Source organism: Bos grunniens, chromosome 5, assembly GCF_055505025.1.
Source record: "Bos grunniens cultivar Pamir isolate PY7600 chromosome 5, Bosgru_T2T1.0, whole genome shotgun sequence".
Lineage (NCBI taxonomy): Eukaryota > Metazoa > Chordata > Mammalia > Artiodactyla > Bovidae > Bos > Bos grunniens.
The window spans coordinates 65,981,830-65,997,703 of record NC_141169.1 but is presented as its reverse complement, the minus strand read 5'-3'; the positions used below and the strand labels follow the sequence as shown (position 1 = coordinate 65,997,703).

Here is a 15,874-nt window from a genome sequence, read left to right as displayed (position 1 = left end):
CTTGGTAGGTTGTATGTTTCTAGGAATTTTTCCATCTTTTCTAGGTTGTCAAATTTGTTGACATATAATTGTTCTTAATAGTCTCTTAGGATCATTAGTATTTCTACGGTATCAGTTGTAATCTCTCTTCTTGATTTCTGGTTTTATTTGAGTCCTCTTTGTTTTTTGGTGAGTCTAGTTAAAGGTTTATTGAGTTTGCTCATTGTTAAAAGAATCAGCTCTTAGTTTTATCTTTTTAGTTTTATTTCCACTCTGAACTTTATGTCCTTCCTTCTATTAACTCTGGACTTTGTTCTAGTTCCTTGAGATGTAAAGTTATGCTGTTTGAGACCTTTCTTGTTTCCTAAGGTAGGCATTGATTACTGTCACCTTGCCTCTTAGAACTGCATTTGCTGCATCCTGTGTTTTGGTATGTTGTATTTTTCATTTTCAAATGTCTCAAGGTAATTTTTCATTTCTCTTTTGATTGTTTTGAACCTTGGTTGTTCTGTAGCATGTTGTTTAGTTTCCACATATTTGTAAATTTTCCAGTTTTCTTTCTGTAATTGAGATTTCTTGCTTCATTTCATACCATTATGGTCAGAAAAGATGCCTAATATGATTTCAGTCTTCTAAATTTATTGAGACTTGTGACATAACAGGATCTATCCTGGAGAATGTTCCATGTGGACTTGGGAGGATGTAAATTCTGTTGCTTTTAATGGAATGTTCTGTACTCATCTGTTAAGTCCTTTTGTCTAAAGTCCTTTAAGACCAATGTTTATTGATTTGTTGCTGGTGGTGGTTTGTTTGGATGATCTACTGTGGTATAAAAGTCCCCTAGTATTATTGTACTGCTGTTCATTTCTTCCTTTAGGTATGTCAATATTTATTTTATATAGTTAGGTGCTCCTGTGTTGGGAAATATATTCTCTTGTTGGGTTGACCCCTTTATCATTATGTAATGACATTCTTTTGTTATTTTGTTTTAAAGTCTATTTTATCTGATGTAAGTATAGATCTCCAACTTTCATTAGATTTCCATTTTCACAAAATATATTTTTTCCATCCCTTCATGTTTGAGTTGTGTTTTTGCATCTGAAATGAGTCTTTGTAGGCAGCATACAGATATCTTACTTTCTTCTTCCATTCAGCCACTCTATGTCTTTTGACTGGAGAATTTAATTCACTTACACTGAAAATAGTTATTGATAGGTATGTACTTATTTCCATTTTGTTTCTTCTTTTCTGGCTGTCGTGTAGTTCTCTTTGTTCCTTTCCCTTTCTCTTTCTTTCTTCCTTTTGGGTTTGACTTTCTTCAGTGTTATCGTTAGAGTCTACTATCTTTTGTGTTGTACTATAGGTTTCTGCTTTGTGGTTAGCATAAGGCACACATATAACAGCTTGTATTTATAACAGTCAATTTTAAGTTGACTGCAACCTAAGTCTGAATGTTTTCTAAAGTGCTACATTTTTAGCATTCTAAAGCTCCCCTTACCAAGTTTTATGTTTCTAATGTGAAAATTCACATTTTTATTATCTTGTGTATCCCTTAACTAATTATTGTAGTTATAGTCATTTTTTGGACTTTTTTCTTGTAACTCATACTAACTTTATAACTGATTATTCCACTACATTTTCTATATATTGAACTTTACCAGGGAGTTTTACAGTTTCATGTGTTTTCTTGTCACTAATTGTGAACTTTTGTTAGGGCTTCCAAAACTATATTGAACAGAAGTAGTGAGAGTGGACATCCTTGTCTTATTTCTGGTCAGAGAGGAAAGGCTTTGAGTTTTTCACCATTGAGTATGTTGTTAGCTGTAACTTTGTCATCAGTTCAGTTGCTCAGTAGTGTCCGACTCTGTGACCCCATGGACTGCAGCCCCAACAGGCTTCCCTGTCCATCACCATCTCCCAGAGCCTACTCGAATTCATGTCCATCATGTTGGTGATGCCATTCAACCATCTCATCCTCTGTCATTCCCTTCTCCTCCCACCTTCAATCTTTCCCAGCATCAGGGTCTTTTCAAATGAGTCGGTTCTTTGCATCAGGTGGCCACAGTATTGGAATTTCAGCTTCAGCATCAGTCCTTCCAATGAATACTCAAGACTGATTTCCTTTAGGATGGACTGGTTGGATCTCTTTGCAGTCCAAGGGACTCTCAAGAGTCTTCTCCAACACCACAGTTCAAAAGCATCAATTCATTAGTGTTCAGCTTGATTTATAGTCCAACTCTCACATCCATACACGACTACTGGAAAAACCATAGCTTTGACTAGACGGACCTTTGTCAGTAAAGTAATGTCTCTGCTTTTTAATATGCTGTCTAGGTTGGTCATAGCTTTTCTTCCAAGGAGCATCTTTTAATTTCATGGCTACAGTCACCATCTGCAGTGATTTTAGAGTCCAAGAAAATAAAGTCTGTCACTGTTTCCATTGTTTCCCCATCTATTTGCCATAAAGTGATGGGACTAGATGCCATTATCTTAGTTTTCTGAATGTTGAGCTTTAAGCCAACTTTTTCACTCTCCTCTTTCACTTTCATCAAGAGGCTCTTTAGTTCTTCGCTTTCTGCCATAAGGGTGGTGTCATCTGTATATCTGAGGTTATTGATATTTCTCCCAGCAATCTTGATTCCAGGTTGTGCTTCATCCAAGCCCGGCATTTTGCATGATGTACTCTGCATATAAATTAAATAAGTAAGGTGCCATATACAGCCTTGATGTACTCCTTTCCCAATTTGGAACCAATCTGTTTTTCCATGTCCAGTTATAACTGTTGCTTCTTGACCTGCATACAGATTTCTCAGGAGGCAGGTCAGGTGGTCTGGTATTCACATCTCTTTTAGAATTACACACAGTTTTTTGTGATCCACAGTCAAAGACTTTGGCATAGTCAATATAGCAGACGTAGATGTTTTTCTGAAACTCTCTTGCTTTTTTGGTGATCCAGTGAATGCTGACACTTTGATCTCTGGTTTCTCTGCCTTTTCCAAATCCAGCTTGAACATCTGGAAGTTCTTGGTTCATGTAATGTTGAGCCTGGCTTGGAGATTTTGAGCATTACTTTGCTAACATGTGAGATGAGTGCAACTGTGTGGTAGTTTAAACATTCTTTGGCATTGCCTTTCTTTGGGATTGGAATGAAAACTGACCTTTTCCAGTCCTGTGGCCACTGCTGAGTTTTCCAACCTTGATGGCATATTGAGTGCAGCACATTCACAGCATCATCTTTTAGGATTTGAAATAGCTCAGCTGGAATTCCATCACCTCCACTAGCTTTGTTTGTAGTGGTGCTTCCTAAGGGCCACTTGACTTCGCACTCCAGGATATCAGGCTCTAGCTGAGTGATCACACCATTGTGGTTATCTGGGTCATGAAGATCTTTTTTGTATAGTTCTTCTGTGTCACATATGGCCTTTATTATGTTGAAGTATGTCCCCTCTGGGCCTTCCAGGTGGCGCTGGTGGTAAAGAACATGCTTGCCAATGCAGGAGATGTAATAAACATGGGTTTGATCCCTGGGTTCCCCTGGAGGGGGCAAGGCAATGCACTTCAGTATTCTTGCTTGGAGAGTCCATGGACAGACCAGCCTGGCAGGCTATAGTCCATAGGTCACAAAGAGTCAGATACAACTGAAGCAACTTGCTGTGCATGTACACATGTCTGCTCTATGCCCATGTTCTGGAGAGTTTTTTTTTTTTTTTTAATCATAAATGGTGTTAAACTTTGTCAAAAGCTTTTTCTGAAACTATTGGGATGACCATATGGTTTTTATTCTCCAATATATGATGTTATATACCACACTGATTGTGCCAGTATTGAAAAATCCTTGTATTTCTGGGGTAAATTTTAATTGATCATAGTGTATAACCCTTTTAATGTATTGTTCGATTCAGTTTGCTAGTATTTTGTTTTAGGATTTTTGCATCTATGTTTATCAGTGATATTGGCCTGTAATTTTCTTTGGTATCTTTATCTGGTTTTTATATCAGGGTGATGATGGCTTCATAGAATGAGTTTGGAAGTGCTCTTTCTTTTGCAATTTTTTGGAACAGTTTCAGAAGGGTAGTGTTTACTCTTCTCTAAATATCTGATAGAATTTGCCTGTGAAGCAGTCTGGCCCCAGACTGTGGTTTATTCAGTTCAGTTCAGTCTCTCAGGCATGTCTGACTCTTTGTGACCCCATAGACTGCAGCACACCAGGCTTCCCTGTCCATCACCAGCTCCCGGAGCTTGCTCAAACTCATTCGATTTGTTGGGAGTTTTGAAATCACAGTTTCCATTTCAGTGTTTGTGATTGGTATGTTTGTATTTTCTATTTTCTCCTGGGAAGATTATAGTTTCTAAGAATTTGTCCATTTCTTGTAGGTTGTCCACTTTATTGGCATATAGTTGCTTATAGTAGTCTCTTCTGATCCTTTGTATTTCTGTCATGTCCATCATAATTTCTCCTTCTTAATTTCTTATTTTATCAAGCCCTCTCCCTTTTTTTCTTGCTGAGTCTGGTTAAAGATTTATGAATTTTGTTTGCCTTTTCAAAGAATCAGATTTTAGTTTCGTTGATCTTTTCTATTTTCTTTGTCTCTATTTCATTTATTTCTGCTCTGATCTTTATGATTTCTTTCCTTTTACTAACTTTGGGAATTTGTTTGTTCTTCTTTCTCTAGTTGCTTTAGGTGTAAGATTCGGTTGTTTGAGATTCTTGTTTCCTGAGGTAAGACTGCATTGCTGTAACTTCCTTCTTAGAACTGCTTTTGCTGCATCCCATAGGTTTTGGATCATCATGCTTTTGTTTTGTCTCTATTTTTTCAATTTTATCTTTGATTTCTTCAGTGATGCATTGGTGGTATAAGAGCATATTGTTTAACCTCCACGTGTTTGTGTTCTTTTAGTTTTTTTCTTGTGGCTGATAGATAATCTCATAATCAGAGAAGATGGTTGATATGATTTCAGTTTTCTTAAATTTACCAAGGCTTGCCTTGTGGCCCAGCATGTGGTCAAATTGGAGAATGCTCCATGTGCACTTGAGAATGTGTGTTCTGCTGCTTTTGGATGGAATGCTCTATAAATATAAATAAGTCTATCTGGTCTAATTTGTCATTTAAGGCCTGTGTTTCCTTATTGATTTTTTATATGGATGATCTGTCCATTGATGAAAGTGGGGTGTTAAAGTCCCCCATTATTATTGTGTTACTGTTGATTTCTCCTTTTATGGCTGTTAGTATTTGCCTTATATATTGAGGTGCTCCTTTGTTGAGTGCATATGTACTTACAATTGTTATATTTTCTTCTTGGGTTGGTCTCTTGATCATTATGTAGTTCTCTTCTTTTGTCTCCTGTAACAGTCTTTAAAGTCCATTTTGTCTGATATGAGTGGTGCTACTCCAACTTTCCTTTGACTTCCACTTGCATGGAATACCTTTTTCTATCCTCTCGCTTTCAGTTTGTCTGTGTCCCTAGATCTGAAGTGGGTCTTATGTGTGTGTGTGTGCACGTGCACTCAGTCGTGTCTGACTCTCTGCAGCCCTGTGGACTACAGCCTGTCAGGCTCCTCTGTTCATGGGATTTCCCAGGCAAGGATACTGGAGTGGGCTGCCATTTCCTTCTCCAGGGGATCTTCCCAACCCAGGGATCGAAACTGCATCTCTTGTGTCTCCTGTGTTTGCGGGTGGGTTCTTTATCAACTGAGCTGCCTGGTAGACAGCATATATATGGGCCTTGTTTTTTGCATCCATTCATCCAGTCTGTGTCTTTTGATTGCAGTATTTAATCTGTTTCTGTTTCAGGTAATTATCAATATGTATGTTCTTGCCATTTTGTTAATTGTTTTGGATTTATTTTTGTAATTCATTTTTCTTCCTCTTGTTCTCCTGTGATTTGATGACTATCTTTAGAGTTGTGTTTGGATTCCTTTTTCTTTATTTGTGTGTATCTATTGTAGATTTTCAGTTTGTGGTTCCCATGAGGTTTTGATATGGCAATCTATATATGTACACACACATACTTATAAAAGATTAAGTTGCTGGTTTCTTAATTTCACATGCATTTCCAGTGTCCTGCATTTGTGCTCACCTTTTATCAAGATTGCTGGTTTTGATATCATATTTGTGTATGGGATGATTTCCTATCTTCATAATTTTTTTTTCTAGTTGTGGCCTTTTCTTATTCACCTAGAGAAGTTCCTATAGCATTTGTTGCAAAGCTGGTCTGGTGGTGCTGAATTCTTTTAGCTTTGGCTTGTCTGTAAAGCTTTTGATTTCTCTGTTAAATCTGAATGAGAGTCTTGCTGAGTAGAGTATTCTTGGTTGTAGGTTCTTCCCTTTCATCACTGTAAATATAACATGCCCCTTTCTTCTGGCCTGCAGAGTTTCTGCTGAAAAATCATCTGATAACCTTATGGGAATTCCCTTGTATGTTATTTGCTATTTTTCCCTCATTGCTTTTAGTATCTTTCCTTTGTCTTTAATTTTTGTCAAATTGATCATTATATGTCTTGGCATGTTCCTCCCTGGGTTTATCCCATAAGGAACTCTCTGCATTTCTGGGTCTTGAGTGACTCCTTTCCCATGTAAGGGAAGTTTTCAGCTATTATCTCTTCAAATATCTTCTCAGGTCCTTTCTCTTCCTTCAGTTCAGTTCAGTCGCTCATTCGTGTCTGACTCTTTGCGACCCCATGAATTGCAGCACGCCAGGCCTCCCTGTCCATCACCATCTCCTGGAGTTCACTCAAACTCATGTCCATCGAGTCAGTGATGCCATCCAGCCATCTCATCCTCTGTCATCCCCTTCTCCTCCTGCCCCCAATCCTCTCCCAGCATCAGTCGTTTTCAATGAGTCAACTCTTCACATGAGGTGGCCAAAGTATTGGAGTTTCAGCTTTAGCATTATTCCTTCCAAAGAACACCCAGGGTTGATCTCGTTTAGAATGGACTGGTTGGATCTCCTTGCAGTCCAAGGGACTCTCAAGAGTCCTCTCTAACACTACAGTTCAAAAGCATCAATTCTTCAGTGCTCAGCTTTCTTCACAGTCCAACTTTCACATCCAGACATGACCACTGGAAAAACCATAGCCTTGACTAGACGGACCTTTGTTGGCAAAGTAATGTCTCTGCTTTTGAATATGCTATCTAGGTTGGTCATAACTTTCCTTCCAAGGAGTAAGCGTCTTTTAATTTCATGGCTGCAATCACCATCTGCAGTGATTTTGAAGCCCCCTAAAATAAATTCTGACACTGTTTCCCCATCTATTTCTCATGAAGTGATGGGGCCAGATGCCATGATCTTCATTTTCTGAATGTTGAGCTTTAAGCCAACTTTTCACTCATCTCTTTCACTTGGACCCCTGTTATGCAAATGTTGGCACAATTAATGTTATTCCAGAGGTCTCTTACACTGTCCTCATTTCTCTTCATTCTTTTTTTTATTCTATTCCATGACAGTGATTCCCACCATCCTGTCTTCCAGCTCACTTATGCATTATTCTGCCTGTTATTCTGCTATTGATTTCTTCTAGTGGATTTTTCATTTCAGTTACTGTACTGTTCACCTCTGTTTGTTCTTTAGCTCTAGGTCTTTGTTAAACATTTACCTTCTTGATCTATACCTCCATTCTTTTTCCAAGCTCTTAGATCATCTTTACTGTCATTATTCTGAATTCTTTTTAGGGTAGATGGCCTGTCTCCGCTTCACTTAGTTGTCTTTCTGAGGCTTTATCTTGTTCCTTCATTTGGGACATATTCCTTGGCTGTCTTATTTTGTCTAACTTTCTGTGATTGTGGTTTCCATTCTGAAGGCTGCAGGGCTGTAATTCTTCTTCTGCTGTCTTCAACTTGGTGGATGAGACTGGTCTAAGAGGCTTGTTCATGCTTCTTGGTGGGAGGGACTGGTTCCTGCCCACTGGTGGGTGGAACTGGGTCTTGTCACTCTGGGCAGGACCATGTCAAGAGATATGCTTATCAGGCAGTTGTGTGCTCAGGAAGACTTTAATCAGTCTGTCTGCTGATCAGTGGGGCTGTGTTCCCACTTGGTTGGTTGTTTGGCCTTAAGTGTCCTGGTCTGCCAGCTGTTAGGTGAGGCCAGGTCTTGGTGAGAAAATGATGGCCTCCAGGAAGGCTGATGCTAATGAGTACTCCTTAGAACTACTTTGACTATGTTTTTGTCCCCGTAGTGAGTCACAGTTGCCCCCTGCCTGTGTAGGAGACCCTCCAATACTAGCAGGTAGGTCTGACCCAGGCTCTTATAAGGTCACTGTTTATTTCCCTGGGTCCTGGTGCACACAAGACCCTGTGTGTGCCCTCTAAGAGTGGGGGTTTCTGTTTTCCCTAGACCTGTGGAATTCCTGTGATCAAACCCTGTTGGCTTTCAAAGCCAGATTTTCTGGGGCTCTGCTGCCATTGCAGGGGACCCTGACATGGGGCTTAGAACTTTCACTCCTGTGGGAGAATTTCTGTGGCATATTTCTTTTCCAGTTTGTGGGTCACCGACTTGGTGGTGGCTGTGATTTGATTTTATCATGATTGCACCCTTCCTATTATCCTGTTGTGGCTTCTTCTTTATTTTTGGGTGTAGAATATCTGTTTTTGTAGGTTTCTGTAGTTATTAGTTGATGGTTGTTCAGCAGTTATTCGTGATTTTGGTGTTTTTGTAAGAAGAGGTGAGTTCACGTCCTTCTACTCTTATCATTTAGTCTCTGTCTTAAGCAGCAATGTTTGGAAAGGGATCTTTTTTCTATGCAGTAGGTCTCAACAGTGGGCTTAAAATATTCAGAAAGCCATGTTGTAAACAGATTTTCTGTGATTCAGGCTTTATTGCTCCATTTATAGAACACCTGCAGAGTAGAGTTAGCATAATTCTTAAGGGCCCTAGGACTTTCAGAATGGTAAATGAGCACTGGCTTCAGCTTCAAGTCTCCAGCTTCATTAACTCTTTAATGAGAGAGTCAGCCTGTCCTTTGAAGTTTGAAGTCAGGCATTGACTTCTCCTCTCTAGCTATGAAAGTTCTAGATGACATCTTCTTCCAAATAGAGGCTGTTTCATCTGTCTTTAAAATCTGTTGTTTAGTGTAATCACTTTCATTAAATATTTCAGATAGATCTTCTGGATAAATAACTGCAGCTTCTACATTAGCACTTGCATGTTATAGGGGTAGCTTCTTTCATTAAATTCATGAACCAATCTCTGCTGCTGCTGCTAAGTCACTTCAGTCGTGTCCAACTCTGTGCAACCCCATAGACGGCAGCCTACCAGGCTCCTCTGTCCATGGGATTTTCCAGGCAAGAGTACTGGAGTGGGTTGCCATTGTCTTCTCCCACATCCTCTGCTAGCTTCAAACTTTTCTGTAGCTTCCTTATCTATCTCAGATGTCACAGAATTGAAAGAGTGAGGGTCTCTCCCTGAATTAAGCTTTGGCTTAAGGAAATGTTGTTGCTGGTTTGATCTTTTCTACAGATCACTAAAACTTTCTTCAGATCATCAGTAAGGCTGTTTTACTTCTCATTTGGGTGTTCACTGGAGTAGCACTTTAAATTTCCTCCAAGAACTTTTCCTTTGCATTTATAACCTAGCAAACTGTTTGGTTTAAGATGCCTAACTTTGGGCTTACCTCTGCTTTCAACATGCCTTCCTCACTAAGCTTAGTCATTTCTTGCTTTTAATTTTAATTTCTAGCTTTTAATTTAAAGTGAGAGGTGTAAGGCTTTCCTTTCTCTTGAACACTTACAGGCCACTGAAAGGTTATTAATTGGCCTAATTTCAATATTGTTGTGTCAGGGAAGAGGGGAGTCCAAGGAGAGGGAGAGCAGGGAAAAAAAGAGTAAGTCAGAACACATATAACATTTATCAAGTAAATCCACTGTCTTTCTTACATGGGCATGGTTTGTAGCACCCCAAAACAATTACAGTAGTTTTTTACTACTGTAATTACTAATTACTAATACCAAAGACCACTGATTATAGGTCACCACAGCAAATATAATAATGAAAAATTTTGAAATATGGTGATAATTACCAAAACGTTGCCAAGTCACAAAGTGATCAGATGCTATTGGAAAATCAGCACTGATGGACTTTCTTAACCCAGGATTGCCACAAACCTTGTGAAGTGAAGTGAAAGTCACTCAGTCATGTTCAACTCTTTGCAACCCCATGGACTATACAGACCATGGAATTCTCCAGGTCAGAACACTGGAGTGGGTAGCCTTTCCTTTCTCCAGGGGATCTTCCCAACCCAGGGACTGAACCCAGGTCTCCTGCATTGCAGGAGGATTCTTTACCAGCTAAGTCACAAGGGAAGCCCAAGAGTACTGGAGTGGGTAACCTATCCCTTCTCCAGTGGATCTTCTCAACCCAGGAATCAAATCGGGGTCTCCTGAGGATTCTTTACCAACTGAGCTATCAGAGACATCACAAACCTTAAACTTTTAAAAAATGCAGTATCTGTGAAGTGCACAAAAATGAGATATGCCTGTGTGTAACAAGTTGCTTTTCTCTTGCTGCTTTTAATATCCTCTACTTTTCTTAACTTTTAACACTTTAATTATAATGTCTTAGTGGGGATCTCTTTGGGTTCCTCTTACATGGGTTTCCTGGATCTAGAAGCCTGGGATTCACCTCAGAGATTGTGTTTTAATCAGTCTGGGTCACAGCTGGGTGAAGACATTTAAAAATCCTCCAGAGGGCTGTAATGCATAGTTAAGTTTGAGAACCCCTGCTTTAAAGCCGCTCAGTCAAAAAGGCTGTTACCTGAGCAACACCTCCCCAAGGCAGAGCCAGCCCAGCTGAGGCAGAGTGTGCTACACTTACCTACAGTACTTGAGAGGAGTCCCCGAGAACTCACTGCCATCAGACTCAGGTTCAGATCTGTTCTCAAAGTCAGAAATTCGGAATACAGACAAGCTGGCATTCACATAGCCAACCATGCACCTAAAGATGAAAACAGATTCTGTAATTAGGACTCTGATCACCTTTGCATCCAATTCATCAAGGGTCTACTTGCTAGAAATTACTGCAGTTATAGGTGTCTTATCTGACCCTGTCTTGTCACAGCACTCAAGTTGGAATACACTGAAAAACCCTGGCTGTGTTAAATGAGAGACAAGTCATTTCTTTTGTTCTGGTCCTTTTTGTGCAGAATCGTCATATAGAACAGCACTACTCCAATCAATGCTTCGGTGAAACGGTGAAAGCATTGCATAATCAGTATAAATTAGGTCACTACTTCTTTCATAAATACACACATACATGTACACACAATCACATTCCTTCATTACTGGTTGTCTATACTTTCTTATGTGGGGTTTCTCAGGTGCCTCAGTAGGTAGAGAACTTCCCTGCAATCCAAGAGATGCCAGAGATATGGGTTCGATTCCTGGGTCAGGAAGATCCCCTGGAGGAGGGCATGGCTACTCACTCCAGTATTCTTGCCTGGAGAATCTCATGGACAGAGGAGCCTGGTGGCCTACAGTCCATAGATTGCAAAGAGTTGGACACGACTGAAGTGAATGAGCACAGCACATACTTCCTTATAATGACCTGAATATAATGGCTATGGATATGACACCACTTCCCAATTCATCCATGCTACAATCATGGTAGATTATGTTTCCTTCATGTATCATATGCTTTCATGCCTCTGCTTTCTGTTGGGATTCCTTACTCATTTTGTACAAATGGTAACATCCTCCAATGGCCAGCTGAGATGCCATCTCTTGTGTGAAGATGTCCTAATGTGCCTAGTCAGAAGCTTCATTCCCTTCTGTCTGTGGCACTTCTGTATTTACTTCCTAATGGCCATACAGCTTATCCTAGGGTTGGCTGCATACGTGTATGTCTTCTCCTTTGGACTGTAGTGTTTTTTATTTTTGGATCAAAAGAGGTGTCATCGATACTTTGGTATCCTAGGATAGTCTCACGCAGTGTAGGAATCCGTTAAATTGGAGAGGACATAAAGTACCAGGGGTTCTATCAAGGTCTAGAAGATGGATCAGGAATAAAATTATTACCTAGGATTATAAGCTTCTTGAGAACATGGCTTTCAGCCTGTGCTGGGGGTTCAGTATATTGGTACAAGAAACTTGGGTTTTAGGGTCATATATTGTAGCTTTGCTGCTTTCTAGCCATGTCATATTGACAAATTATGCAACTTCTTTAAAGCAACGAAAGTACCACCTCATAGGGTCATTGTGGGAAGAAAACGATATGTGTAAAACATGTCTGCTTATGTACTGCTTATATACTCTGATATACTGCTTAGCATATAGCAAGATCTTAATAAACGTGAGTGGCTATTATTCACTTTATTGCATGCACCTAGCAAGAGGTCAACAAATAATTATCAACTGAAAGAATAAATAATGGTTTTCAGACTCTTTTCATTAATATGTCTGATGTGATTATTCAAAGTTGCTGAATATCAAACCCAAGTGATGACACAGATATTGTTCTGAGAGCACATGGGTTCTGTATGTGTGTTGTCTTGCTCAAGAAAAGGCTGGCCTTAAGTGAACCAAGGAGAAGGGCTCATTTATCAAGTCACTCATGAGTGAAAGTAATGGTCAGTGTGTGTGTAACATGCCCTTCTCCCACTGGCAGCAGGCCTCCCCATCACTCCTTAAAAGGGTAATTTGAAATGATTTCTCCCTCATATATGAACTGCCTAGAACATGACGTGAAAACAAATCAGTATCTTGATGATAATTAGTTGTCAGAGAGGGAGCCGGTTTTGTGAAATATAGAGCAGTCTTCTCAGGGGCTGGGCTGTGGGAAGGGAAAGGTGCTATGGAAACTGGCAAAAAACAGGCCATTGTTGAAATGGAATAATTATGTCCAGGCCCTCCTACACTTTTCTCTCATAAAGCAGCCCTGAGCTTTACTAAGATTAAAGCTGCTTGTCTAATGGTGGCTCTGTTTAAAAAACCTCAATTGAGAACTTAAATTCAAATAAAATACCTGTCTCATGGGCTGAATACCTTAAAGCCTCAAAATAAAAGGGGTATGTCACTGAACTATTTATTAAGCATATTCATTTGATGTCACTCATAAATCAAGCTGAAAATGCCTTTAGTGGGCATGTACTCCTCCTGGGTCCAAAGCGTTACATGTGAAGTTAGTACATATATACATAACTGTCAACTGTGTAAGTCTTTTTTCCATGTTATTTTCATAATCAGAGGAGGAGGAGGACTGCTAATGCTGAACTGTCTAGGCATTTCTCCGTTTCCACTGTGGGAAAGAATCTTGGCTTGCCAACATCAAATAGTTGGGACAACCATCCATTCAGGGAAGTGAGGTTCCCTGTAGGTTTCTTCACTGTATGGTGTGCTTCATTTCCAGCGGCCTCCTGTTACAGGAGGAAGGCCACAGGCAGCGGCAGACCCCATGTCTACTATTCAGTTTGCTGCCAGGTGGTCTGTGTACCCTCAGTGTGACTCAGCCCCAGATCCAAGTGAGACACAGGGAAGATGAGGTTATACTGATGATCAGGGAGAAGTGAGAGGAATGGAGGAAAAGGTATCAAACAAAAGAGGTGTTTCCTGGGAACATAAAATAATAATTTCCCTAAGAGGCTGGCAGGCAGCCTCTGCAGACATTTCTAAGAAAGGAGATTCAGAAAAACGTCTTATGAAAAGGCAGCATTGTTTGAATTAGAATGCATACCTTGTCCAAATAATGTCTGAGAAGACATATTTAAATGTGAGAACTTTGGTTTTAATACTATTCATTATTTATTGCTTTCCATCCTTTACTATGGGGGAAAAGGATGAACTAGAGATAATTATTATACTTGGCTTCCCTGGTGGCTCAGACAGTAAAGAATCTACTTGTCGTGAAGGAGACCTGGGTTCAATCCCTGGATCGGGAAGATCCCCTGGAGAAGGGAATGGCAACCCACTCTAGTATTCTTGCCTGGAGAATTCCATGGACAGAGAATCCTGGCAGGCTACAGTCCATGGGGTCGCAAAGAATTGGACACGACTGAACGACTAACACACACACTCATTATACTTACTATAACTATTTGGGAGAGAACAGAATGAGAAGTTGACCTTTGAATCTGTTGATTCCAGGTCAAACTCACTGCAGAGTATCTTTGAATTCTGCCAAAGTAGATTTGCTTTTGAGGTTTTAGGCATTGTGACTCACAAAGCATGGGGCGAAAGGGCAAAAAAATCCAGGGGAAATGAGATCAGGTTTGTGCATTTAAAGTCAGACATGTTTTTAGATGACTATAATAAATGACTTAAGCAACTAACACTTTCACTTAACCATCAGCTTTATCTTTTGAAATACAACTTTACAACTGATTATGATGTTGATCTATTTAATTGATTTATAGTTTATAAATATAGTTCATTCAGATATTCATAACCCATTCTGTGAAAATTTGAGCAGTGTCCTTGATCAAGTGTGTTACTCCTTATGAGATCACTATTTCTATAGGAAAATTAGCTTGATTTTATTTATCACTACATCATGTACACCAGGTACATACCTCACAGTAATTCTTGGGCCTGCATATATCCTTAGAGGATGATGCCAAACTGTAAGAGAAAGTTCCCAAACTGTAATCTATGTCTATCTGATACCAAAGTAATTAGTTTGATGCATTCATTGAGGATAAGGGATCAAACTGATAAAATTGGTTATTTGTGCTTTCTGGGAAAAAAATTTAGTTTGTTGATTGAAATTTTAACTCTGATTGGCAGGAACAATTTTATAATTTGCACCTTCAATTTTATTTCACAATTTCTGCCTCCTGATGTCTGCCCAGAGGTGATTTCAGTTATCTAAGCTCTTTTCTAAAGGGCCCTGGGAAGATACCCTCAAAGAGGAAGTGACTTCATTTTATAAACAATAAACAGTCTAATCACAGGCAGCAGGAAAGACAGAGTATCTTAAGAGGGAAGGTGACAACATCTGAAATACTCTTGGGTACCCACTGTGTGGAGACCATGCCTCAAACCACAGTGTTCCAGATCTGGCTGAAAATGATACTATCTTCCCCACTGTGTCACTGAAGACTTGTCTGCAGAGCATCTGTGTTGGTGGAGAGACTAGTTGGAACACATGACTAGGAATAACTGAAGCACGCTGTCACAGGGACAAGGGGCCTGTGAACTGAATGAGCCTAGATGTAGGCTTGAAATTCTCATCCGTGGAGGAGCCAGGGAAGCCTGAAAGGTAAGGAGGCCTGAAGGAAACCTGGAGGTTTGGAGAAGGTGATGGGTATTGTTGGAGTACTGTTGACTTAGGGTCAATTTAAATTGAAATATGACATTTCTACAACTGGACTAAATCATGAGTGGGATTTGACTATGACTGCACGTGCTACCCTAGAAGCCTGTGACATCTAAAGTCTGACAATGCTGTTCCTCTATGAGTTCAGTCATCTCCGAAGCATTTTTAAATTGGAAAAAGAAGAAACCTAAAAAGGATAATAGAGTAGCTGGTGGGGCAGAAAATAAGATTCATGGAGAAGCAGACAAATGTAACTACTTGAAAACAAGAAAAATGAACAATGGAGTAGAAGATTAAAAAGCAGATGTATAAATATTGAAGGTGGCAAAGGTTAAAAGAAAAGTTGTTTAAAAAAAAGGGGGGGGGCAGTGCCTGGAGAGCACAATAAAACTGAAATGAGGCTATTTAGATAAATTCTAATCACTATGAACACTGTCTTAAATCTAATAGGCTGCCAAAAGTCTAAAGAATTGATTCACTATTAATTGTTCATAATGTTGCTACTTTGTTTTTTGGTTCCCTCTAGAACAAGACACGGAGAAGGCAATGGCATCCCACTCCAGTACTCTTGCCTGGACGGAGGAGCCTTGTAGGCTGCAGTCCATGGGGTCGCTAAGAGTCGGACATGACTGAGCGACTTCACTTTCACTTTTCA

The 15,874-nt window shown here is 39.7% G+C and overlaps 1 protein-coding gene and 1 long non-coding RNA gene across 51 annotated transcripts in view; one reads left to right on the top strand and one right to left on the bottom strand.

The window, feature by feature from the left end:
- ANO4 (anoctamin 4) overlaps nucleotides 1–15,874 on the bottom strand; it is a 438,203-nt gene that overhangs the window by 17,975 nt on the left and 404,354 nt on the right. For all 50 annotated transcript variants that reach the window (XM_086400957.1, XM_086400907.1, XM_086400908.1 and 47 more), the window contains one exon: nucleotides 10,786–10,905. In XM_086400957.1, the coding sequence (XP_086257083.1) occupies nucleotides 10,786–10,905 (120 nt within the window). The remainder of the gene's footprint in view (nucleotides 1–10,785; nucleotides 10,906–15,874) is intronic.
- Nucleotides 1–15,874, top strand: part of LOC147372295 (uncharacterized) — a 67,056-nt gene that overhangs the window by 33,446 nt on the left and 17,736 nt on the right. The gene's annotated exons all lie outside the window — the stretch shown is intronic.